General features: G+C 38.9%; 1 protein-coding gene across 2 annotated transcripts in view; it reads left to right on the top strand.

The window, feature by feature from the left end:
* The window catches only part of jak1 (Janus kinase 1), a 39131-nt gene that overhangs the window by 8348 nt on the left and 4867 nt on the right, over window positions 1–25916 (top strand). For both annotated transcript variants that reach the window (XM_058404145.1, XM_058404144.1), the window contains exons 3-21: window positions 5067–5190; window positions 9060–9201; window positions 9534–9697; window positions 11916–12264; window positions 12536–12718; window positions 12920–13077; window positions 13214–13328; window positions 14049–14247; window positions 16550–16659; window positions 18247–18402; window positions 18496–18583; window positions 19006–19133; window positions 20383–20518; window positions 21901–22052; window positions 23608–23758; window positions 24302–24390; window positions 24491–24683; window positions 24801–24925; window positions 25179–25351. In XM_058404145.1, coding sequence (XP_058260128.1) covers window positions 5067–5190; window positions 9060–9201; window positions 9534–9697; window positions 11916–12264; window positions 12536–12718; window positions 12920–13077; window positions 13214–13328; window positions 14049–14247; window positions 16550–16659; window positions 18247–18402; window positions 18496–18583; window positions 19006–19133; window positions 20383–20518; window positions 21901–22052; window positions 23608–23758; window positions 24302–24390; window positions 24491–24683; window positions 24801–24925; window positions 25179–25351 — 2935 coding nt within the window. The remainder of the gene's footprint in view (window positions 1–5066; window positions 5191–9059; window positions 9202–9533; window positions 9698–11915; window positions 12265–12535; window positions 12719–12919; window positions 13078–13213; window positions 13329–14048; window positions 14248–16549; window positions 16660–18246; window positions 18403–18495; window positions 18584–19005; window positions 19134–20382; window positions 20519–21900; window positions 22053–23607; window positions 23759–24301; window positions 24391–24490; window positions 24684–24800; window positions 24926–25178; window positions 25352–25916) is intronic.

The following is a 25916-nucleotide window of genomic DNA, read 5'->3' as shown; positions in this document are numbered from 1 at the left end:
CTCCAACTGTGCCACTTGTTTCAGGAACCCTGAAGATGGACAGGAGAGCCTTGTGATTGATTGTCTGCCTTTGAAGCCAGATTTGTTAGCATATGACTCCATCCAGGGAAAAAAAGAGCTAATCGTAAGAAACATTTTCAAGAATTTGAAAAGCAAAAGAGAGAAGTGATACTGGTTGTTAGTTGCTTATGCCTGTGGTATCAGGCTTTTTCATGGGTGTAACCCTTGCTGTCTTGAAGGCACTTGGTACATTACCAGATGTTATGGGGTTGTTTACAGTGATAAAAGGAAGGAAGTCTGGTAAGATGAGATGGTCTGCAGCCTCATGGAAGGCATAGGATTCAGCTGGTAGGTGGTAGGATTGCTTGATTTTGTAATGTGGGAATGGCATAGGAGGGAAAGATAGATAGATTTTGCTGGACGGATTTTTAAAAATCTAATTATACTTTTTGTTCGTTTATTGTTACGGGTAACGTTTTTAAAGTCATTTACGGTATAACAGCTATCAATAGCTGTTCCCTTACCAGCATCTCTGTTTTATTTCCTCTGTGTTGAAAGAGAAATGCAGGGTAGTGGAGACTTCCATTAATGTTTAATAAACATTACTTTTACAGAATGTTTCACCATGGAGCAATAATCAGGGTTTAGATGTAATTTATTTTTCATGTGGGTTTTTTCCGAACGATAAATGATGAATGATAATTGTACGTTCCTGCTTCAGAGTTCCATGTCCCAAGCTTTAGTTGGAACCCAGTTAGAGTGAAACTAAAGAAAGGTTCATCTTTAAATATGATACTCTTATCTACCAAGGAAGCCTTTGGTATAAATAATGTTGGCAGTGGTAGCTCAAGTGGTTAAGGCTCTGGGTTGTTGATCGGAGGGTTCAAGCCCCAGCACCGCCAAGCTGCCATTGCTGGGCAATTGAGCAATTGACCCTCTCTGCTCCAGGGGCGCTGTATCATAGCTGCGTCTGCGCTCTGACCCCAACTTCCTTAGCTGGGATATGCAAAGAAAAGAATTTCACTGTGCTGTAAGGTATGTTTGTGGCGTTAATAAACAAAATAATAATAATAAAAACCCCACCAATGCCTTTAACCAGAAATTTCAAAGCATACTTTGCCCTTAATACACAGATCATGCTTTGTGAATTGTTGCCTATAGAACCAAAGGAAGAATACTTTCTTCACGGATTTTCCTGTTTTCACCCCATGTGTAATGACCCAGCGGCAGCGGATATCTTCCTGTAGCCAGACGTGTAGAAAGTGCTGAACTCAGAACATGTTTAGGTTTAGTCTTTATTGAAATAACATTAGAACGAAAAAATCTACACAGTGCACATTTACAGTTTGAATGAGTATATTATTACTATTTGCCTTGTAGAACATAAATCAACATCTTCTGACCACCGAGATCTGAGAATTCAACAACTCATTGTATTTGCTGTTGGCGTGCGAGCTCTAGAGTATATTTGCATGGTTCATGCTTGTTTATTAGTGAATGTCTGGAACCTGACAGTTGTGTACTCAGTGTACTGAGCTGAAGGGCTTCTGTTCCTCTAGTGTTCTTTTGGGGTAATGGATTTGTATGATATTACAGCTGAATTCTTATTTTTTGTATGTATCATTTCCCACATAATTGTGCACAGGGGATTTATAGATTTGGAGCCATGAGGCTGTTATACAAAGACCACAATTTCTTTTTGAAATGGTGAGTCTGATATCTGTGTATTGGATGATGATGATGATGATGATGATGATTTTATTTTATTGTATTTTTTTAAGTGCGTCTCTTTGTAGCACTTGTTTGCTAGACTGATTGCCTTTGAGAAGCATTTGTGTTTGGAGGAAGGGGCTTCATTTTCAGTGAACGATATAAGACATACCAAATGAGATTAAAACCTTAGTACTGCTGAATTCTGTTTAAACTGAACTTGAAGTTTGTTGATATTTCACTATTGTACCATTTGAAACTGGACTCAAGCACTTGATATTTTAGACTAGATCACTTACCATTTTGAGGTTTGTCAGTTTGTCAGACAGCACATTGTCAACACTCACTCACTCAATTAACACTAAACGTAGCGTTGAAAAGTATTTGTTCTAGTGTATCTAATACTCAGGACAGGATGGGGTCATAGACATGATGTGACTGAACAAATCACACAGCTGTCTGTTGTATGAAGCAGCTGGAATTGGAATTAAACAATTAAACTGCGCAATATAAAATAATTCACATGTCCCTGGCTGTCTTTTTTCGTCTGTCTTTTGAAACATGGCTTATAAAATATTTTTTTGTGTGGTTTTAATGCCCATTTGATAAATCAATGATATGGTTATACTGTACATAGACGGGCAATTTAAAGTGACATTCTATTTTGTATTCATTTAATTTAATGATTCAGGATTTGTGCCCTGGTGTACGAGACTTGAGTATTGCCCTCTCTGGGCATTTTTAAAAATGTTTTGCCCTCAAACACATTAGAGATTTGAAAGAATGGCTTACTGTAATGCTAACTGCTTTGCCTATCTGTTGGGGCTTTTGTTTGCGCCTGATCTGTCACTATCTGTCATCCTTATATATTCTTTTCTATATATAAGCCCTGTTTTGTTGAATATTTGTATTTTATGTATTGTTGGCTTCCACTCACAAGCACAAAAGGACACTATTAAATAGTTTGAAAAGCTCCATATACAGTTTTGCATGTGGAAATACCTAAGGCCAATCGAAGGCACAACATTTTTGATGTGAATTGTAGTTTTGTGATCTGCGTTCTGTCATACAAATGCCATTATGTAAAAGCAGGAGAGTGCTCTTGTAGCTGTTTGCTGTTTGTTGTTCCATTCCATGCAGTTAGGTTTCATCCCAGATATCTAAGTGGAATGGAATGTGTATATTTGGCTGCCAATCAATACTCGAACACAAACTCAAAACACAAAATGGCTGCCGAGGAGTACAGTCAGACTGAGGATTTCCTCTAAGTTGTGCTGAGGCCAACACTGGGTAGGGCTGGGTAGCAAGAGAGGAAAAGGAAATTTATGCAAGAACATCATAGAAAAACACAGTCGAATTACAAGAGGCCCTGAAACCGCTTGTGTATTAACATGTATGTCGGCTGCCTAGTAAAAACTGTACATGAACTGAGAAAAGATGTTTCTGTACAAATCGTCACAGTCGTGAAGCGTTTGAGTCAGTGATCCTCTTTGTTTGATTACTCTGTACAACTTGGATTAAAGTTCAGTGTTCAGTGTTCTGCTGCTTGGGAAATCCCATCACATGGCCAAATTTTGACATTTTCTACTATATATAGTTCTGAAAACCAGTGTCTTTCATGAATGTTTCTGTTTTGCACATATCTAAACCACAAGTCAAAACAAGGACTGCAAAAAAAACCCAGATACTTTAATAGTTGATTATTTATGTTAATTAATGAACAAATGATATATGTATCGGCTTGTGATTGGGAATAGCTAGAACAAATGTGATTTGGCATTTTTGTTGATTTATTTATTTGCCATTTATTTATTTATTTTTTTAAATAAAAGTTGAGCAGAATTGTGAGGGACATTTAGTGTCTTGTTACACTACTGACTTTCTCCTCTGCTGCTAATCACTGTTACAATAACAACCAAGACATTGTTACAAATAAGGAATTTCGTGAGGAATTTATGTGAAATAAATAAAAAGCTAACAAAGCTAATAAAAAGCTAGCCCTTTATCGTCGCTGTAAAATCACATAGCTGTTCACCTTCTTTAATATTAACAAGTCAAAAATGAAAAAGCTTACGCACTAAACTTAATGGCCTCGTTATATTTGAGAATTTCTTCACATTTTTTACTAACCACTGCAATTAAGCCATTTGAGTGAAATGTTTATTAAAGCTATAATGTTTATAATTCACTTAACAAACAGGAGCTCTGGACTTTTGAATGAAAATTCATTGTTTCCTGTCATTCCCTTTAACGAGTGAAGCGGTGCAGTAGTTTTGCTGGTTTTGTTCATCACTTTGCCCTATCTGCTAGAAAGAGCGAAAGAGAAAGAGAAAGAGAGAGAGAGAGAGAAAGAAAGAAAGAAAGAAAGAGAGATATCGCAGCCGTCACACTTATGTATAAGTCATGTTCACATGCACTCAGCATGAAGCAACATTAAAGCTTTTTGTCCCTGCATTCTTCAGATGGCTCGATTCAGCTTCATGTTATCTAAGCAAGCAGCCTGTATTGTGCAAGTGGAATTTGTCAATATGTTTTTGTCTTCTTTAAAACTGCCTCGCAAGCGTTGGGCATGAAAGCTGCTTTTTGTGCACAACACCGGGTGGTACAGTAGCGTCAGTACTGCTCGCTGTGTTGAACACTGCTGTCACATTTCTCTTATTCGTTAAATGAATAACTGGTTGAATATAAAACCCATGTCAGTAAATTTTCACAGTCATAGAATAATCATTGTAACCCTAGTTAGAGGAATTGGAAAATATTTTTCGGCCCAAAAGGACAAAATGGCATTTATAGATTCCAGCTGTGGCACAGGTACATCAGGGATTTTGACAATAGTTATCTGATTTAAAAACCCAATTGATCTAATATGCCGGTTAATCCAAGTGTGACATTGAAGTCTATAGGAAAATCACTTTTAGGTAGCAGGGCTTTAGACATTTGGCTTTAAGCACATTGGCTGGTGTTATCTACATATTTGTTAAATTCCATTAACAATCCTTATCCAAGATTACCCAAATAGGCAAGAATAGAATCTGTGGATAAACTATGGATAAGTTCATTCCCTAAATGCTCAGACAAATGAATTAAACTGTCCTTTTCTAGCAATGTGCATCGCTTATCTCAAGTTCACTGATACAGTTAACCACCCAGTTATATTCTGTTTCAGTTTGATAGGCAACAGAGGCAGTGACATCTGAATCATAATGCTCTTTAAATGCCTCACAATGCATTTTTGTCTGTAGTCCAGTTTCTGAAGTTTTGCATGTTCTCAAGTCCAGGTTAAAAAAATACAACAAAAATAAGGAAATTTGAACTGCTAATTCTTCTCCTAATCGCTTTGTGTGTTACTCTTTCAGGTATTTCACCCCTGTGCCATAACTTGTTTGCCCTGTATGAAGAGAGTCAGGCGCTCTGGTATGCACCCAATCATGTATTTAAGATCACTGAAGACACCAGTATTAAGCTTCACTACCGCATGAGGTAAGTGTTTTTGACAGTAAACAATATGTCCTTAGAACTGACATTACTGGAGATTGCTTCAGCATTTAGATGTTGGATCTCAAGTATCAGCATCATATCTCTCTTTCTTGCTGGGTACACTTTTATATTCAGGTCATTTTTTTTTAGCACAGTAATTTCATTTGCATTATTAAAAGCATTTTAATCTGCATTTCCACCAGCTTTCTAAGCCCCCCCCCCTTGTTTATCTCACTGTTTATATTAATCTTAATACCATGACGCACTAAAGCATTGCTCTTGCTCTCCGGCTCTTATTGTACACCGTGTGTATCATTGTAAGCATTTAAGTAGCGGGCCTAATATTTAAATAGTACATAAAATACATCTGTCAAATTTATTTTGTACAGCTAATTGGATTCCTGGCTGTAAAATGTTTGAGAACTCACATGTGAATAGTTTTATGGTTACATGAGGTGTGAGAGGATTTTGTAAAGTCTAAAACCGAATACTTAGATGAACAAGACTTCAAGTCTCTATGCAGTGATAATAGCCTGATCCTGAACTTTTTGAAGTTTCCATTCAGGATAAAATGATTCCTTCTTTATAATTACAACACAGATTTCATTTTGCAAATATGTATTAACTAGTTCAAGCTGTAAGAGCTTTGTGTTCCTAAACTTTCCACTTAGTATTGTATTCATATTAGCAGCAATTAATGGATTTATTAAAGCTGTGGTTAGACTGAAGGTGGTGTTGTTGTTATTTACACTTTTTTTTGTCAGTTATTGTGTTTTCAATGAACCATTACGAGGGTGATATAATAACCCTAACAATTTGATGCTTATTGATTGATTGATTGATTGATTGATTGAATATCCACCACGGTCATGTAATACAGTCTGAGACCCCTGGATGTACATCATGGACCTCTGGGATTCTGGTGAATCCCAGATCCCACTTTCAGAACCATGGTCCAAATAGATGACGGATAAATCTGCAAAGCAGATGATACATTTGCAATGTAGTGTTTTTCAAAGCAGAGCACTGAAAACAACAAACACGGGAAGTTCTCAAGACGAAACTCTGGAAGTCATTTCCTGATAAATGAATATAAACTACTTATTGACATTTTATAAGCAATGTCACATTATGTTCACCCAATAAACCCATTATTTGTTGTTTGGTGCTGAGTCTTCTCTGGTGATGGTTTGGTTGTGCTCAAAATTTCATGTCAGGTTAGAGCTCAGACATCATCACAGTAACCTGATCACTGCGTAAGCATTATGTTGATTTTGTGGATTTTATGTTTCTTGCTCCCCGTTCACACTGCTAATTTAAGCTGGTAAAATGATGATTTGGATGGTTCCAGTGTGTAGTGAAGATTAGAATCGGTGTATAAAGAGGCTAAAGAAATCATGCCGCATATTACTGATACGGATATTAAACAGTAGCAAGCTGTGTGACTTTTGACAGACATTGCACAACGTTGTGAGCCAACGCACTGTTCCATGAAAAATGTACACACGGACATGGGCAATTTGTTCGCTGTCACGTCGACCATTTAGTTCAGTCTCAGCAGATGTGTGTCAATGCGTGACTCAGAGTTGGATTGAGTGAATGAAAATAGTTATAGCATAATAAGAATGGGTTTTGGCTTTGTGGATTGAACTTTATTTATAAATTAAATAACCATTATGAAGCAAATATTAATAATGCATTAATGAAATTTGTTTATGAACGCTTTCTTGGTTAGTGCTGTTCCGTTTGTGGACTGTAGCTTTGTGGTTTAATAGCATAGGTTTAATGGCCTTGGTTAAGTTTTCTTTGCGAAAATGTGGTAAACATTTGAAAACATTTAGTGTCTCTTTTTTAATATGAACATAACCACATGGGTCATTTGTCCTGTTGGGCTTTACAGCCTCGAGTTCATTCGAATTGTCATTGCGTTTATAGAAAATAGATTGTCCTGCATCTAATTGTTGTAGTATTTTCTGGAGCAGAAGTAGTTTATTTCCGCATAATGGAAAGGTTTTGGGTCAGCCAGGTTTCGTCCTGCCCATTGAAAGACATAAAAAGACAGAAATTGTTATGGTACAGAATGAAGAAGAGGCTCAGACAGTAGAAAGTCTTAAAATTTCCCTTTATTTTCCCTTTTTAGCACTGAAACTAAGATAAGAGTGAATCGGTGTATTGAAAGGTACTTGTGGGTTTGGAACCACGTTCTCCTAGTATGTAGCGTACCTGTTGTGCACACAAACAGGTTATGGTCACCTCTGCACTTACTCTCTTCCGCTGTGGCTTTTTAAAAAATGTGTTACTTCCTGTTTACAATGATTCTCTGCTCATGTGGCACTTCTGTGGTGTGCTTACTCTGATTATTTACAGACAACACTGGATGAGTCCCTGTGTTTTTATATGACCGCCAAATACGTTGCTGCGCCACACTGTATGAACTTAATGACTCATGAGCCCAGGGAAGCCGTTTTGTGCCACTCTCCTAGTGTTATTTGCCACAGCATTAAAAACATCTGGAAATAATTTACATCATATAATGTGTTCCTAAATTTTTATTACCGCTAGGGTTTTTCAAGTGGGATCTGGGGACTACAAGTGTTCCAAGACCTCTTTTTCTTTCTTTCTTTCTTTCTTTCTTTCTTTCTTTCTTTCTTTCTTTCTTTCTTTCTTTCTTTCTGTCTGTCTGTCTGTTTGTCTTTCTGTCTGTCTGTCTGTCCATCTGTCTCTGTCCATCTTTCTTTCTTTCTTTTTTTCCGTCTGCCTGCTTTTCTATCTGTCTGTCTGTCCATCTTTCTTTCTTTCTTTCTTTCTTTCTTTCTTTCTTTCTTTCTTTCTTTCTTTCTTTCTTTCTTTCTTTCTGTCTGTCTGTCTGTCTGTCTGTCTGCTTTTCTATCTGTCTGTCTGTCCATCTGTCTGTCTGTCTCTCTGTTTGTCTGCCCATCTTTCTTTCTTTCTTTCTTTCTTTCTTTCTTTCTGTCTGTCCATCTGTTTCTGTCCATCTGTTTGTCTTTCTTTCTTTCTTTCTTTCTTTCTTTCCCTGTCTGCCTGCTTTTCTATCTGTCTTTCTTTCTTTCTTTCTTTCTTTCTTTCTGTCTGTCTGTCTGTCTGTCTGTCTGTCTGTCTGTCTGCCTGCTTTTCTATCTGTCTGTCTGTCCATCTGTCTCTGTCTATCTTTCTTTCTTTCTTTCTGTCTGTCCATCTGTTTCTGTCCATCTGTTTGTCTTTCTTTCTTTCTTTCTTTCTTTCTTTCTTTCCCTGTCTGCCTGCTTTTCTATCTGTCTGTCTGTCCATCTGTCTCTGTCTATCTTTCTTTCTTTCTTTCTTTCTTTCTTTCTTTCTTTCTTTCTTTCTTTCTTTCTTTCTTTCTGTCTGTCCATCTGTTTCTGTCCATCTGTTTGTCTTTCTTTCTTTCTTTCTTTCTTTCTTTCCCTGTCTGCCTGCTTTTCTATCTGTCTGTCTGTCCATCTGTCTGTCTGTCTATCTTTCTTTCTTTCTTTTTTTCTTTCTTTCTTTCTTTCTTTCTTTCCCTTTCCTTATCTTTACTTTCCTTTACTTTCCTTTACTTTACTTTCTTTTCTTTCTTACTTATGTGATGCATTTTAATACAGTGTGTCCTGTGATGGGAAAGGTCCAACAGATAACCATAGATGGAAATATTGTGTCATTTTAAGAGGTCCCTGGCTCCTGAGAAATTGAGAGAGTAATACTTTATGTACTGTGTACATATTATACACATCTCATATGTCCACATTTCAGTTTTAGCCATGATACCAGCAGGCTATAATTATATGCTTTCCTTGATACTATATTTACATGCTATCCTTGCTGCTGTTTGTACGTGTATGTGTTCTAAATCATTATCTCGATTCTCATAGGTTTTATTTCACAAACTGGCACGGAACCTCTGAGAGTGATTCTCCTGTGTGGCGCCATTCTTTGAGCAAACAGAAGGGGTCTAAAGGCCCAGATGGAACACCATTGCTCGATGCTGCCTCCCTTGATTATCTGTTTGCTCAGGTAGGTTTCCAAAAAAAAAAAAAACCCCAACAACAACAACGAACTAACTGTTTGGGTGTGGAAGTGAACGTTATCATAGTAAACAAAACTCTCATCTTATGTTGAGACTTTCTGAACATTGTGGTCAGGTGGTTATTCAAATCATCTGCAATGAGTCATGTTTTCATATCGGTACTTGGTTACTACCTAACGTACATTTGTTTATTTTATGGTCAAATTTCAGGTCGTTTGTTTTCTGGGTGGTTATGAATGTCTAAAGGTTATTCATTAAAAGTGGATAGACATAATAATAGAGTTCCTAGTCATCTTGTCATGTGTTTGTGTGTTTATAGGGACAGTATGACTTTCTAAGAGGACTGGCACCGATACGTATCCCACAGAATGAGGCAGAGCACCATGAGATAGAGAACGAGTGCTTGGGCATGGCTGTCCTCGCCATCACCCATCATGCCAAGAGCAACAACCTGCCCCTCTCAGGATCAGGGGCTGAAACCAGGTGACACCTCATGCACTTTATTCGCATTGTGCAAAATCACATCAGGCTGAAAAGAGGCGAATGCTTTTTGTTATCTGAGTATACAGTTTGGATAAAGCGATCATTGTTTCATTATTATTGTTGACTTATGTATGTTACAGATGACTCATAATGTTTAAAGTTGCTGCTCTTCAATTTCACATTGATTTAAAAATAACTGGAGTTACAATATCACCATTTTATCCAAAGCTTTTGTTTCCAAATTCACTCAAAGGGCTTTCTCAAATAAATAAGCATTCCCATTATTTGTATCTTATTAACGTCGATCTCGCACAATAGCTGCATATGGAGTTTGAGATGCCTTGTAATGTATGGGAGCAAGCTGAAATCCTTGAGATGAACCTGAACGTTCTGGAAAGTTGAGTTATAAATCATTGCAATCTTCAGCAGTGCTCGCTAAAGAGGAGAGTGAACTAATAGCTAAAGCGCTGCTCAGTCTGATGCAGCTGAAAGGGCGTTCAAAGTGCCGCCCCATATCTTTGGCAACATGAAATATCGATCTGAATTGGCATAATGTATCAGATGCCCCTTGCCTCTTGAAAATACATTGTGTGACTTTTTATTTCATTGAGCGGGGTAACGGAGGAGCTGTATCTGAGCCCCATGAGAGTTTTACCTGTTTTGATGCCACAGCCTCTGTGGCTTGGAATCTAAGAGAGCAAAATCAGGTTAGAGGGGTGGTGGTGTTCTCTTCCTAGTCACAAGACAATTGTGATGTTTGTGGAACAGGGCAGTTAATCATTGTGAAACTGTGACATAGTATGAGCGGCCATTCTAAACGATGTGGTGGCTGCATCACTGAGGAACCATGTACTAGCCCTCATGTTTGGTAACTGTCAAGCGATTAGGGAAAGCAATATAGTATTAGAAAGTAATAGGAGTACATTTTGTTAAAACAAGCTCTATGTGATCATACACACTACCCATATGTGTACAATAGAAAACCGGCTCCGGAGAACACACAAAAGAATGTTGTACTCGCTGTGCACTTGATGTGTTTGAGCCACACCCGATATAATGAAAAGCGTGGGAGATTGCTTTTAGTTTCTATAGCGTTTCCCCCTCCCTTCTCTTCCCCACACTTTCTCTCCCAACCTTGAGCCTCGTTCATGTAGCCACCAAAAACTGAAATGTGGATAAAAAAATATGTTGGCAGACATCAGTTTACCAGGGTGGGCTCAGCCAAATGTGATTATGGGAAACACTGCATTTTTGTTAACTTTTATAAATGAGGGAAGGTTTCGTCTCCAGTTTCTTTCAAAAACTTGGGCAACATTACTGCAATTAAATTGTGTCTGCCATAGACTATATACAGAGCATATGTCTCATAGTTCCCTCAAAGTTTAAGCCATATTTCTGAATCGACCGCAATGCTGCTGTGTTTATTAGCACTATGGACACAGGAGATTAAACCAGTTCCAGTCGCTGTACTTCATTCCTGATGTACACCTCTACTTTGATGAGGTGGCTTATTGGATTGTCTGAAGATTTCTCCACCCTGTTTTCTGTTTTTGTAGATTTTACAAGGATCTACGTAGGATCTATGAACCTTTGTTTAATGTGTACATTAGATATTTGAGAACAATGCAGACTCATCTTCGTAGATTTAGGCATATTCTTATCTGGCTTTTGGAACTTAGAGGTATGCATTATGCAGTGCTGCCTTTTGACATTGCCTGTCTTTTAATGTTTACATTTTAGCAACGTTTTCTTGAGTGTTTCTCTGCAGTTTGATCATGCTTCCGATGCATTTCATTGAATAAACTGTGTCGTTTTTAGGACATTTCCTAGTAATGAACCATGATGATCGAAGGAATGATTAAAAACAATTGCTGTAAAATTGAAAAATCAGTTAGAACTCCTGAGGAACACAGGAAGAAATGTGGGAAAAGCAAGAGTCCGAAGTTTATCCATGTTCAGTTCATTTAGGTTTAGCTGTGTGTGCGCATACATTACATTGTGGCATCCGTAAGCTTTCAAAGTATAAAAGAATTTGATTCGACTTCCTTCTAGATAATGACAAAGAATACATTTCCATACATACACCATTATAATTTACTAGTATTATACTGCATACATAAGCCTCTATAAATTAATCAACACACCATCTCACTTCCTGTTTTCCATTTGACTTTGTTTCTAACATTCATTCTCTTGCTCTTCTTCCTTCCCCTCTTAGCTACAAGCGTTTTATTCCTGAGAGCCTCAACCGCACCATTAAGCAGCGTAGCTTCCTGACTCGCATGCGCATCAACAACGTTTTTAAGAACTTCCTTAATGAGTTCAACAGCAAGACCATCCGGGACAGTAACATCACCCTATACGACCTGAAGGTGAAGTACCTCTCCACGCTGGAGACGCTGACGTGGGGTTTGGGCCGGGAAACGGTGGAACCTAAAAGCCTGTGCGTATATGGGGAGGGTGAGGTCTCACCTACACACACATCCAGCATGGGGGATGAGGGACAGGCTTATGAAGTGCAGGTGTGTGGCACAACTGGCATCTCATGGAGGAAGAAGCATCATCAGGTGAGAAACATCATTTACATGGTTAGAGCATAGGATGTAAATTATACATCATATTAAATGTAAGGTGAGAGAGAGAGAGAGAGAGAGAGAGAGAGAGAGGGAACAAGTACCCTTGTGTTTTACATAGTAACAAAGTGTATAATTATTGGCACCCTTTGCAAGCAACCATTCCATTAAGACTTTACACTAATCTAAAATGTATTAATTTTTTTGTCCTCTTCTTGCCATTGTTAAGATTGATAATCAATATGTTATATTACCTCCTGAACAGAATGCTCTGACTTTCAAAGAGAGAAGTAAATCAAGGAAGACAAAGACTGACTACAGACAGAAGAATGGCAATAACAACGATGGCAACAATGGATGGATCCTCTTTTCTGACTTTCATGAAATCACTCACATCGTCACAAAAGAGGCTGGTGTCACCATATACAGACAGGACAACAAAACCATGGTAAATTAGCCATATTGCTACTGTTGTAGGCTAATGGTTGACAGTGTTCTTCATTCATAAGCAGTAAACAGAAATGTGTGGATTTCTAGTGGATTAGTTGTTATTACACTATTATATAATTCTAATAAAAAAAGTTGTAGATGTTGTAATTGTCTGTTTGTGTGTAATCTTTATGAACTCTCTGGACATCTTGTTATACAGGAGCTGCAGTTGGGCTATCGTGAAGAGTCTCTGGCTTTTGCTGCTTTGGTGGACGGATATTTCAGATTGACTGTAGATGCCCATCACTACCTCTGCACTGAGGTAGCACCTTCGTCTGTGGTACAGAATCTGCAGAATGGCTGCCACGGGCCCATCTGGTACAGTATAGATCTATACACCAGTCATCTCGGACTTCTCTCCATTAAAAAAAGCATGAACGCCTTATAAAGCAACAGCATATGTAATTGTAGCTATCAGTGATTTGAATCTCCTGCGTGTTTACTCTGTGTACAGCACGGACTACGCCATTCACAAACTAAGGCAGGAGGGCAATGAAGAGGGCTCCTATGTCCTGAGATGGAGCTGTACAGACTATGACTATATCATCATGACTGTCGTCTGCATGGAGGTACTCCTACATACACAGCCATTTATGGTGTAGTAAAAATGTAATGCATTATTACATTTATTTTGGGCTGCGGTACATGGTAGGGGTTACATAGACTAGCCGAGCAACACTATGCAGCAGTAAAGCAGGGTCAGTGTATTTTCTTAATGTGATCATTTTTCAGATTCACAATTTTTTGCAGTCAACTGAATTACTTTCATGGCATGTAATCTCTTCTATATATTCCTTTTACGGTTAAGTGTAAAGGCTCGTGAAAGAATATTCTTTGCACTGCGGGATTGTGAATTCTGTCACCCACATGGGTGCATTTAAAGGATTGGTAGCTCGTTAAATAGCGTTTCAAGTGCAGCCTAAAAAGCATTGAAACTGGAAATTTGTATCCTGTGTACAGCTGTTAATTGTGTAGTTTGACCGAAAATAGAAATGTACTTTATCAGTTTGTTTTTATCTGGGTTCTTTTTGCTTATTTATATAATTTACTTATCTACTTATTTGGAATGACTGGTCAAGCGATTAAAATTTTGTGTACATACCAGCAATAATGAGTCAGTAGCGATAAATTAATGCCTGGCATACTTTTTGCACTGCTATGTGATCTGAATGTTAGTGCAAACTCCACATTTGGTGACAGAACTGAAAAGAAAGTCACAATGGCATCTGGCCATTGGTTTGTTCCCACTGAAATGCCTCCTACTATTTTTCCTTTTGCTTCTCTCCCAGCTGGACTTATGCCAGTCCAAGCCTATTCCACAGTACAAGAACTTCCAGATCGAGGTGACCTCTCAGGGCTACAGGCTATTTGGGACAGAAACATTCAGGACAAATCTAAAAGAGCTGCTGGAGCACTTGCAGGGTCAGAGCCTCCGCACAGAGAACCTGCGCTTTCAGCTGCGCCGCTGCTGTCCTCCCCAGCCTCGAGGTACTGCCCGTCCACACCTGATCACTCTCACACGACACTTTACAGCTAGGTGCAGTGACAGCTGTTAAGCCTGATGATTTACATCCAGGCCGGTACAGCATTGCTGATGAAAAGCCTGATAGAATGGGTACAATTAACTGCCACCTTAAACATTTGCCTCATGTAATAACATAATCAATCCACATGCTCAGTACATGCTCTGTAATGTCATTGTTGCAGAGTGGGTCTTCTACACAGTCAGCCTTTTCACAGCTGACAGCAACCTCTCAGTGTTGGTACTGTAACTCTATTAGGAATTATTTTAAAACCAATGTTAATATTAATAATAATAATAATGTTGTATTGTTTTCTGTAACTGGTGGAACTGCTCACTTCTTTAAGCTTGTTTCTCTGGGAATTTTACACTTTATTGTGTGTCCAGTCCCAATATTTGAGTAAGGAGGCCAATGAGCTGATATGATGGCCCCCAAATACTGTAGAACAATATAATGCGTGAGAACTTAGGAACTGGTGTGCAGCTGGTGCTCTTGGACTGGTGAGCCAAAACTTGTAATATTTAGCTGTAACAGGAGCCGAAGGGCTGCAGAGCGAAAAAATAATGAGTGTCTGCAGGCAAGAGTGAAGCATGGTGGAGGTTCCTTGCTTTGTTTGGATTTGGAGATTAGGTCAGGATTAATGGTGTCCTCAATACTGAGAAATACAGGCAGATACTTATACATCAGGGAGGTGTCTGATCGGCCCCAAATTTAATCCGCAGAAGGACAACAACCACAAACATACAGCCGATGTCATTAAGAACTATTTTCAGCGTAGAGAAGAGTCCTGGAAGTGATGGTCTGGCCTCCACAGAGCCCTGATCTCAACATCATCGAGTCTGTCTGGGATTACCTGAAGACACAGAAGGTTTTGAGGCAGACTTCTTCCACAGAAGATCTGCGCTTAGTTCTCCAAGATGTTTGGAACAGCCTATCTGCCGAGTTCCTTCAAAAACTGTGTTTTGATGCTGCTTTGCATCAAGGGTGGTCAGACCAAATATTGATTTGATTTGGATTTCAAATCCATGTTCATTTACTTTCTATTTTGTTAATTGATAACACTTCTATTTTTGAAAGCATTCTCACTTCAGAGCATTTTTTCACACCTGCCTAAAACTTTTGCACGGTACAGTAGTTTGTGCCAAACTATTAACAGTAAACTCCCTCAATTAGAAACTGAGTTAAATTTCAGTTCAATTCAGTTTCCTTTCAAGATTAGTTCTTACATTGCAAACATTTCTAGTTTTTCTGTGATTGCTGATTACCTTAAAATGCCTGATATCCACCTAATGATTTTGATCAATCGGGTGATGGCTAATCCACAAGCTGAGACGCACACAAGGAGAAACATGCAAACAGAGTGACACATGCACACATGTAAGGCACATGGAGTCACATACACATAGATATGCAGACACAAAGACGTGGGTACACACACACTGAAACGCAAATACACATGCACACACATGCAAATACGTTAATCTACACATTTAACCAATGCAAACACGTTGAGGCCAAAAAAGCAAAATACGCTCTGTAGTATGTGGCAGCCACGCTGTTTTGTTTACATCTCCATGCCGTACGAGTTCATGCTGAGACATTAGTGCGTCAGGCAGGAATCGTGGTAAATGTGGTTTCCGTGTTGTTCAGCTCTTGTCTCTTGATCTCAGAAAGGCTTGTTGTGAAACACTTTGTCCCCCCTTCAGGTACTAAAACAAGCGTTTGTGTATATAGATGTTATGTTTTCAATATATGTATTTTCAGTATCGAAAGCAAATCAATAGGATGTTGCAAAAACACCTGCCTGTAAGATACACAGAGCTGTAGTGTAAAGTTGTCTTTCGCTGTCATCACTTAAAGACATTCGAGCAGTGTTTATATGTACTCTGTGACACCAAGCGACTTCCTCCTTCTTCAGGCAACCACTCTAGTACACACACGCTCACTCACACACACACACACACACACAAACACACAGAAGCTTACAACAGCAGTGCATAGTAGAGCCGCCCACGTATGCACATAGTAACCACAAGCCGACACCTTATATAAATACGCTATGTTGTTCTGAATAGTTTTCTTACAGATTTTACAAGAGTTTGTTTAACTACATCCATGTGCCTCACACATTCATGCAAACTCACACGCTCCTGTTGTTTCATTGGGATTATACCCTTCACACTATCTAAGCAGAGACACCAAGTAGCTCGCTTACCTACACTATTCCCTCTTCACCCATCACAGGCCTTTTTTCCTCTGTCTTTCAGAGGTGTCCAACCTTTTGGTGATGACCTCTGACAGAGAGCCCGTTCCACAGAGACAGCCTCAAGTCAGCCAGCTGAGTTTCCACCGCATACTTAAAGAGGAGATTATCCAGGTACAACCACACAGCTCCACAGTATACACTATAAACTGTAACCATACATTCTGTCACATTACGGGTTACTTTCTAGCTTTAAAGACAGGTGTGGCATTTCTTCTCCAAATCACTACCTTGCTTTTTCCTAGAGGAGGTGCACCATCAGTGCAGAGTGTGATGTACATGAATTAAAGTTGTTCCTCACCAGCCAAGATTTCTATAAAATTCGTCACATAGAGGTCATTTTTAGAAGTAATGCTTAATCTTTCTCTCCTGTAGATCAGGAACCATGTCTGTCAAAACTTATAAATTTCTAAAAAAAATAAAAAAAAAAAGACAAAAAACAACCATTATTAGAACCAAACTATTTAAGTAAGAATGCATTGTATTTCTTACAAGACATTAAGAAGATCTTCACGTGTGGAATTGCTGAAAACTAAAGTGGTTTTCAGAAGATACTGGTGATAACGTGTATACATACATTCTAGGACTGGGCAAGTTAACGAGTTATTATTGCGCTAACTCATTAATTAATTAACGCAGACAGTTATTTTATCGCGCATTAACGCAGTTTTTATTGTGTTGTAAATTATTTTAGAAGTCTGTTGCTCACTGGCTCTGAATACACATACAGACAAACCATGAGTGACGGGAGGGGTGGGATGTTGATCCGTATTGGCTTGGGATAAACGTCATGACGTGTCTCAACCAAAGAGAGCGTGTGGGATGAGCGCAAGACTGCTGCGGCGCTCACAGGAACCCGGAAAAGAAATAGAACCGGCGGATAAAGAAACATGGGAAAAGTCAGAGAGAGAGTTCAATTTTCACAGAAACCATGCGATTAATCGCGATTAAAAATTTTAATCACAAGTTAACTCGTGACAATCATGCGATTAATCGCGATTAGATATTTTAATCGATTGACAGCCCTAATTCTTTCATGTAGCGCCCACTAATAGTGGGTAAAGGCCTCTCTTTGCCCTCATAAAAGCCTCAATTCTTCATGGCATGGATTTCACTAGATTTTGGAAAAATTCCTTTGAGTTTCTGATCTAGGTTATGATCATTTCATCACGCAGAACCTGCAGATTGGATTCAGTTCAGGTTGGGTTTGTGTATTCATGTAGTTGGTGTCAAATTCTGACCATCTGTGTGCCTCAGCAGTAATTGATATTCATCAGGCCAGGCTATATTTCTTCAGTCTTCAACTGTTTTGGTCAGCCTGTGCCCACTGCAGCCTCAGCTTTCTGTTCATGGCTGGCAGAAGTGGTCTTCTGTTTTCACAACATGTTGTGCATTCTGAGTGGCTTTTTTGATCTCCAAAATTGTGTAGAGTGGTTATCTAACCGACTGTAGCCTTTCTGCCAGCTCGAACCAGTCTGGCCATTCTTTGTTGACGTCTCTCATCAACAAGGCATTTCCATCCACAGAATTCCCAATTACTCATGTTTTTTTTTTTTTTTTTTATCGCACTAGTCTGAGTAAACTCTACAAACCATTGTGTGTACAGAAATCCTGATAACAATATCTACATTTTTTCCTTGTAACCACAATGACCAGTCTCTGGTGAAATCCAAGGGTGATTTTTCTTCTTCTGGTGTTTAGGGAGAACACTTGGGTCTGGGCACCAGGACCAATATCTATGCAGGTGTGCTGAAGATGAAAAGTGAGGATGAGGATGATTTGGGAAGCTACTTCCCATCACAGGAGGTGAAGGTAGTGCTGAAAGTGCTCGGCTCAGGACACAGGGATATATCTCTGGTGAGGATGAACCTCCTCTCTCTGTTTGTTTCTCTCATTCTGTCTCTCTGTCCCTTGTTTTTATAAGGACCCTCGTTCTCTGTTGCTCTCTAGGCCTTCTTTGAGACAGCCAGCATGATGCGACAGGTATCACACAAGCACATCGCTTTGCTTTATGGAGTGTGTGTGCGTCACCAGGAGAGTAAGTACCATACATATTTCTTCCTCTCTTTTTGTGTGTGTGTGTTGTGGGGGGTGTCTAAATTATGCTCTAGTCATTTGTATTGTTCATAGTTTCTTTATTGTGTTTAAGGTTTGTTTGTTTGTTTACTGTTTTTTACTGTCAGATTATAAAATAAAATAAAGTCTGATTGCATAAGACGCTAACATTCTTTTGCCGTCAAATGTGTTTTTATTGGCTAATGAACTGACCTGACCTGAATTTAAGCTGAGCTTCCTGAAAACACAAGCAGCCTGGAGACAAAACATGTGTGTGTGTCTGTGTGTGTCTGTGTGTGTGTTTAAGAGAGAATGGGAAGTTTCTATTACCCCGTTTTTACCTGATTTTACCGTAATGAGCCTTAATCACTTCATGATCTGATCTGTCTTTCTCTCCTTTTCTAGATATTATGGTGGAGGAGTTTGTGCAGTATGGTCCTCTTGATCTGTTCATGCGCAGAGAGACTGTTCCTCTCAGCACTTCATGGAAGTTCCAGGTGGCCAAACAGCTGGCAAGCGCCCTCAGTTATTTGGTAAACACTGAATACTGAATTGTCTAATAAAATACAAAGTACCGCCATATGCTAGTGTTTGCTGTTATGGCAGTAAATTTTACCTCTCCGTTAAGCGTTTAAAAAAAGGCATGGAATGAAATGCTTCCCAGCTGTGGTGTTTATTTCTTTGTTTGTTTGAAAGAACTCATTAGATGCCTGGACCTGTTAGTAAAAAGAATTTACATGCATTCAGGATCCACCAGGACTTCCAGCTTTTGATTAATGTTCCTGTTATTATAATGTATTTCTGATAATAAAGTTACAGAGTTACAATTTAGGATTTATTATTTTTCACAAGTTACATATTTAACGAAAACCTCATTACTATATTTAAATACATTCGTACATCTTTTAAACACTATTGATGGCCGCAGTGTGAGATGGAATCGTCTGTATCGGTTTTTGATTTTGTTACGCACTTTACTTTGGGTATGAATAACGTAAAACACTTTATTCTGCTGTTTTCATCTTCTATCAAAATTGCTTAGTCTTTTTTCCCAGTCACCAAATCATCTTGCATGGGCAGGTGAAAAATATTAGGCATTAATTTTATGTTGTAGCTGTCAGGATCCAGGATCAATGGTTCACTTCTGAGCTCCGGAGGTTTCATCCATATTCTTGATTTACCTTCCACCTCTCAAGAATAGTTCCACTGGTTGCTCGTGTATGTGTGTGTGTGTGTGTGTGTGTGTGTGTGCATGCATGTGTGTACATGGCGCCTAGTAATGGACTTACGCCCAGTGTTTCCGGTATAGGCTCCAGATCCGGCATGACCCTCACTAGCATAAAGCAATTACTGAAGATAAATAATGTTTTAAATTCGCTGATTCATTATATAATCTCATTATTTAATACCATGTCCATCTTGAAGGCTGTGATGTTTCACTCGGAAATACATTATGCTATGGAAAAAAAAATGTGTTATGTTTTTCATTCCCTGTGGTTCTTAAGTGAAACAAAAACTCTGTATACCATGATTACATAAAATGTACTGTCTTTTATGTAACGCTAGAACAGGGGGGTAAAACAGAGGTTTTAGAAGTCGTAGATTAATGCTGTTTTTAAAAAAATTCACCAACCCTTGTGAATACTCTTTGAGATGGACTTCCTCATATCACTACGCTAGGATTTTATACTGAAGCTTATTATAAAGCCTGCTTTAAATTCTAGCTTTGGCCCGATCTTTATTAGCTTAGCAATGTAATCTTTGTGTTTATGTGTCCTGTAGGAGGATAAGAAGCTTGTGCACGGGTATGTTTGTGCTAAGAACATTCTTTTGGCTCGAGACGGCCTGGACAGTGATGGCGGTCCTTTCATCAAGCTTAGTGACCCTGGCATCCCCATCACCGTGCTAACCCGAGAGGGTAAGAGACTCACCAGTCTGTATATACGCATATGAACATTCCTTATTTGCCTCTGGCCCGTGAAGTTATTTGTTTGTAACATTGTGTTCATGAACTAAATATACTCATATATTTTTAAGTGTCCCTTACATGATAATACGTCATGGTACAAAGCTAGATTTTCTAAACGCTTGCATTAAAACGTCTTTGTGCACACTGGACACACTAGACACACTCTGTACACTAGACTTAACATTTTGACAGTATTAGCTGATGACCTTTCGGTTAAGGCAGTGACTTTGAACGAATATATTTCTTAAAAAAAAAATAAAAAAAAGGCAGAAGGTGTTACTATGAAGAATTTTTTGGATTAATCTGAAAATGTAAATTAGTGTGAGACATGCATACAATAGAAGCTTTAGTGTGTATTATATCTCGATGGTTTAAAGATCAGTTACATACTAATTAATACATTCGCTGCTGTACATCTCACAAATTCGCAAGCCCTAAAGGTAATGCCGGTGTTTGTTTTATGACAGATATACATATAGCAGTTCCGTGTGATGTGTTTTGTGTAGCATGTTAAGATGAAGGTGTGTTCTGTAGCTGTGGAATGTGAGGGCACAGATTCGTGCAACCGACAGGAATTCTGCTGGCCCTTATCCAGCCGCTCCGTAATGAACCACCGTGACCCAGAATGCTCCAGCAGCACTGTTGGAGGAGAGACTGGTTTTGTGTGTTTGTGTGTGTGAGAGAGAGAGAGACAGAGAGAGAGAGAGAGAGAGAGAGAGAGAAACAGGATAGTGAAAGCCTGAAATGTGAACACTGCCTTTTTTTAGTCCAAAAATAAATAAAACAAATTGCACACTTTCTGCAGAACAGTGTCTATTCCGGTATTACAGTTTTTGTTCTGCAGAATTTCACACCTTAATGAAGGTGAAAGTGAACCTAAATTTGCATTGTCTTCTAGTTTGGTTGTATTTGAAGCGCCAGACTGTCGTATTGTATAAGTGCTCATTTTAGCAGCCTGGAAATTTCATGTAAAACTTCGTGACCTTACTTAATCCTAGTTATGACCATGATTGTTTAAAAAAAAAAAAAAAAAAAAGAGGTGGCATTTATAAGCATAATGTGTCAAATGGTTTAACTCTACTTAACTTATCTAACTTTCTATTTACCAACTGGCTGGTTCGAACATGATGACTGAAATAGCAAAGCTTTTCAGAAAGAGAATGAATCCATTATTATAATCACTAGTTACAGCTGCCGTCTTCCATTTCCACCTTTTGTTGCAATTATTTACCAAGGAGGTGCCAAATTTCAGTGTTACAACGACTTTTATCTTAGGGACTGTTGTAACAAAATGTTTACAAAGCAAACTGTGCATGTTTGTGCTTGTTCAGAGTGTGTGGACCGGATTCCGTGGATCGCTCCTGAGTGTGTGCAGGATACAGCTAACCTGAGCGTAGCAGCAGATAAGTGGGGATTTGGAACAACTCTGTGGGAGATCTGCTATAACGGAGAAATTCCTCTCAAAGACAAGAAACTCACAGAGGTAAACCCAAAAACAAATGTAACCCTATACAAATTTTATAGTGCATTTAGCACTGGACATTGTTGTAACAAATTCAGGATATGAATTTGCATGGGGGTAAGGGCAAAACACCCAGAGATGATATGAGTAAGAAACTTTGAGAGCAGCCAGACTCAAAAGGGAACCCATCCTCATCTGGGTGATACAGGATAGTGCAATTATAAAATGATTCCCTTATATATTGTCAAAAATTGCATAACCAGGAAAGTCATTCTGGTTTTTACATGAAGTCAATCTTGTTGAAATGATCAGTTGTTCATTGATGGAGACTTGAATGCAATTGAAGTCCAAAGCCATGGTTAATAAATGGTGCAATCCACAGCAGTCCCGTGAATCTCCAGGCCGTCCATGTGGGGCCTTTAATTTTTGTTCCATATCTGCGATGCTTTAAAAGAGAAAGCTCTGTCCTCTGCTGTAGCCTTCACTATTTGAGGTACCAACAAACGGCCTGCACCTTTTGATGGAAACGCGTGTGGTGGAGCATTGAACAGCACAAGTCCGTTCAGTGTTTTATAGGTCAGCAGCAGCAATTTAGAATCAGTGCAGATTTTGACTGAGGGCCAATGCAGTGTGAATAAGATAGATCTTATTTAGTTCTACCTTCTGGTTCTGGTTAGGACTGCTGCATTCTGGTCTAACAGTAGTTTGTTTACGCACCTATTGTACAAGAACATCCAGACAGTAAGGCATTAGAATAATAAAAGCTAGAGGTAACAAAAGCATGAACTTGTTTTTCTGCATTGTGTAGTGACATGTTTATCGTAGTGATATTTCTGAGATGAAAGAGGATTATATTATTTACTTGAGCTTTAAGTGAAAGACTCGAGTCAATAATCACGCTTTGCTCTTTGGAATGGATGTGTAGACATTTTTTTTTTTTTTTTTTTTGTACGTCTCGAATAACTGCAACACCTCCTCCCATACCAGTTAGACCGGGCTGATGTATATAACTGTATATTACTAAATGTGGGAGGACTAGCTTCATTTAATGCTACATCCTCCTTTGGTTTAATCCATGATTCTGTTAAACGTATACACAGAACTCCTGATGATTAAGAATTTCTTTGTGCTTTAGATGTAAGCACTTTAATGTTTAACAGTTCTAGCTACAGAGCAAATGTACCCAGACATTGGTTTAGCCTACTGCTTGTCTTCTCCCTGGCCTAGGCTCTGGATTTTCTGCCGTAAGCTACACGACGTTAGGATCTCTCTACACCTCTACAATGTTACTCCAAGTAACCGCTGACAGACAGGAGTATATTATTATCTCCTAAAAAAACACCCTTCTATAACCTATGCTGGCCTAAGACCCTCAGATGACCTGCTGTGTCCAGTGCCCATTTCCCAGCATATAGCACACCAGTGCTGCTGGAGGCCTAGCCAATTTTAGATGCCTGAAGATAGAGTCTCCTATAAACAGAGCTCTTTCAGGTTTATTACATAATGATAAATCCATGCTACTGGAATGTATTTTCGACACTCAGCCCTATTGTGTTTCTTTTCTCATGCCGAGCAGAAGGAGAGGTTTTATGCTGCTCAGTGTCACTTGGCCACACCAGACTGTGAGGAGCTTGCCAATCTCATGACCCACTGCATGACCTACGACCCTCACCAAAGACCCTTCTTCAGGGCCATCGTCCGAGACATTGACATGGTGGAAAAACAGAGTAAGACCTGCTCAGTTCTAAATCTAAATCTTTTAAAACATCTTATATAATGTTGGTCTCAGAAAAAGCCTTTGTATCACACACTTTGCATTTACATTTATGGCATTTGGCAGTAAAGTGTGTTATCTTCTGTATAGGCTTCTGTGCTTCTATTTAAGAAACATGAATAGAAGGAATTCATTAATAAAGTTTACCCGCTATGTACAATTGACAATATGTCAATATGATTGGCTTCAAATTGCTGAATTATTTTTGAGGTGTGTACATTAATATTATTGTACCAGATGAACCAGATTATTAACATGACATGCCGCATGAAAAGTAGTTTCATAATTCCTAATAAAATAATTCTCAATGCCTTTCGGATATGTTTAAAACACTGACCCCTTGTGGTTGGAAATGTGGTTTGCAAGATTTAGGAGTAATGTTAAAAATTCATTTCTTATTTCAGTGGACTTAATAATGTAAGCTGGTGTGTCCAAAGGTTTATCTAATAGTGTACATTATTCTGAATTTTAATGCTTCATGTGATCTCTTCTGTAGATCCATCTATTAAGCCTGTTCCCACCCTAGAGGTCGACCCCACAGTGTTTGAGAAGAGATTCCTCAAGAAGATCAGAGACCTGGGAGAGGTAATTTCAGATCTGTAGCTCTGATAGTGCAATTTTATTGTTATTGCACATTTGTGCAAGGTATAATGACATCATTTTGGTTTGTGTGTGTGTGTGACAGGGGCATTTTGGAAAGGTGGAGCTGTGCCGTTATGACCCGCGTGGCGATCGGACAGGAGAATTGGTGGCAGTAAAATCTCTGAAACCAGAGAGCCGAGAAGAGCAAAGCGGCAATCTGTGGTGTGAAATCGACATCCTGCGAGAGCTCTACCATGAGAACATTGTCAAATACAAAGGCATCTGCCAGGAGGAGGGTAATGAATACAAACCAACACGTTTAATATTTTGTCAGGATATATTGTTAAACTAAGAATCCTTGTGTAAAAGCATAAACCAGTTTATGAACCCTGTCTTTATTCCCTTAATTTCAGGAGGCAGATCCATTAAACTCATCATGGAGTATTTACCAGCAGGCAGTCTGAAGGAATATTTGCCCAGAAACAAAAACCAGACCTGTATGAATACCCTGCTAAGCTATGCTGTCCAAATCTGCAAGGTCAGCTACTCCATACCCCTTACACACATGAGCAGTCACCTCTACTGTAGGAATTAATGTTCAACACTGCTTTTACTGTTTCTTTAGACCACATTACAGTATTAGTCATATTTAAATAAACTAAATAGTGTACACTACCATTTATCCACCAGATTCACATACTATTCATAGTCTCAAATGTAATGCGATGATTGTGGTGTAGCTCTCACACCTTAACCTTTTCCTTTACTTGCGTTTGCTCGGTCTATTTCAGGGTATGGATTATCTGGGCTCTCGGAATTACATCCACCGAGACCTTGCTGCCCGGAATGTCCTGGTGGAGAATGAGAGCACAGTAAAGATTGGAGATTTTGGCCTGACTAAAAGCATTAAAGACAACGAGGGATACTACACAGTGAAGGATGACCTGGACAGCCCTGTCTTTTGGTAAGACCTTCTTGTATGTGAATATGGAAAATTATGGGCCATTAAGTCATCTATTGCAGTGTTTACGTATAAGGGGATGGACACAAGTTATTTAAATATTGAAATGATGGTTTGGGGATGCATTATTTTCTCTGTCCACATGCCATGAAGTCAGTGAAAACAATAAAAGCCATTTTGATCCAAAGAGCAGCACTGCGCATTGTGGTGTAAATATTTGTGGTATAGCTCGGGACTAAAGGCAAGAAAGTTTCTTTTTTACTCTCGGGAGCAGGCGCAGGCACGCAAACTGAGGCAATTCAAGTCTTTGTGCATTAGTATAAAATGTGGGAGTTGCACTAGCAGTCAGTCGAATGTTTGCACTGGTACGTGATGTTTTCAGGTTTTATGAACTTGTTTACCCTACCTATTGTGCTTGTAACAATGACAGAAACATGTATGGCCAGGTTCAATATGCCCATAATGGTAATTAAATACTTTATACCATGAATAGCTTGGTTCCAGTTCAGTTGAGTATCTCCTGTGACTGCAATTCCAGTTCAGTTAAGGAATCTCCTGTGATTCATGT

Source organism: Hemibagrus wyckioides, linkage group LG11, assembly GCF_019097595.1.
Source record: "Hemibagrus wyckioides isolate EC202008001 linkage group LG11, SWU_Hwy_1.0, whole genome shotgun sequence".
In the NCBI taxonomy this organism is placed as follows: Eukaryota; Metazoa; Chordata; class Actinopteri; order Siluriformes; family Bagridae; genus Hemibagrus; species Hemibagrus wyckioides.
Note: the sequence above shows the minus strand (reverse complement) of the source record. Positions and strands in the feature narration are given on the sequence as shown.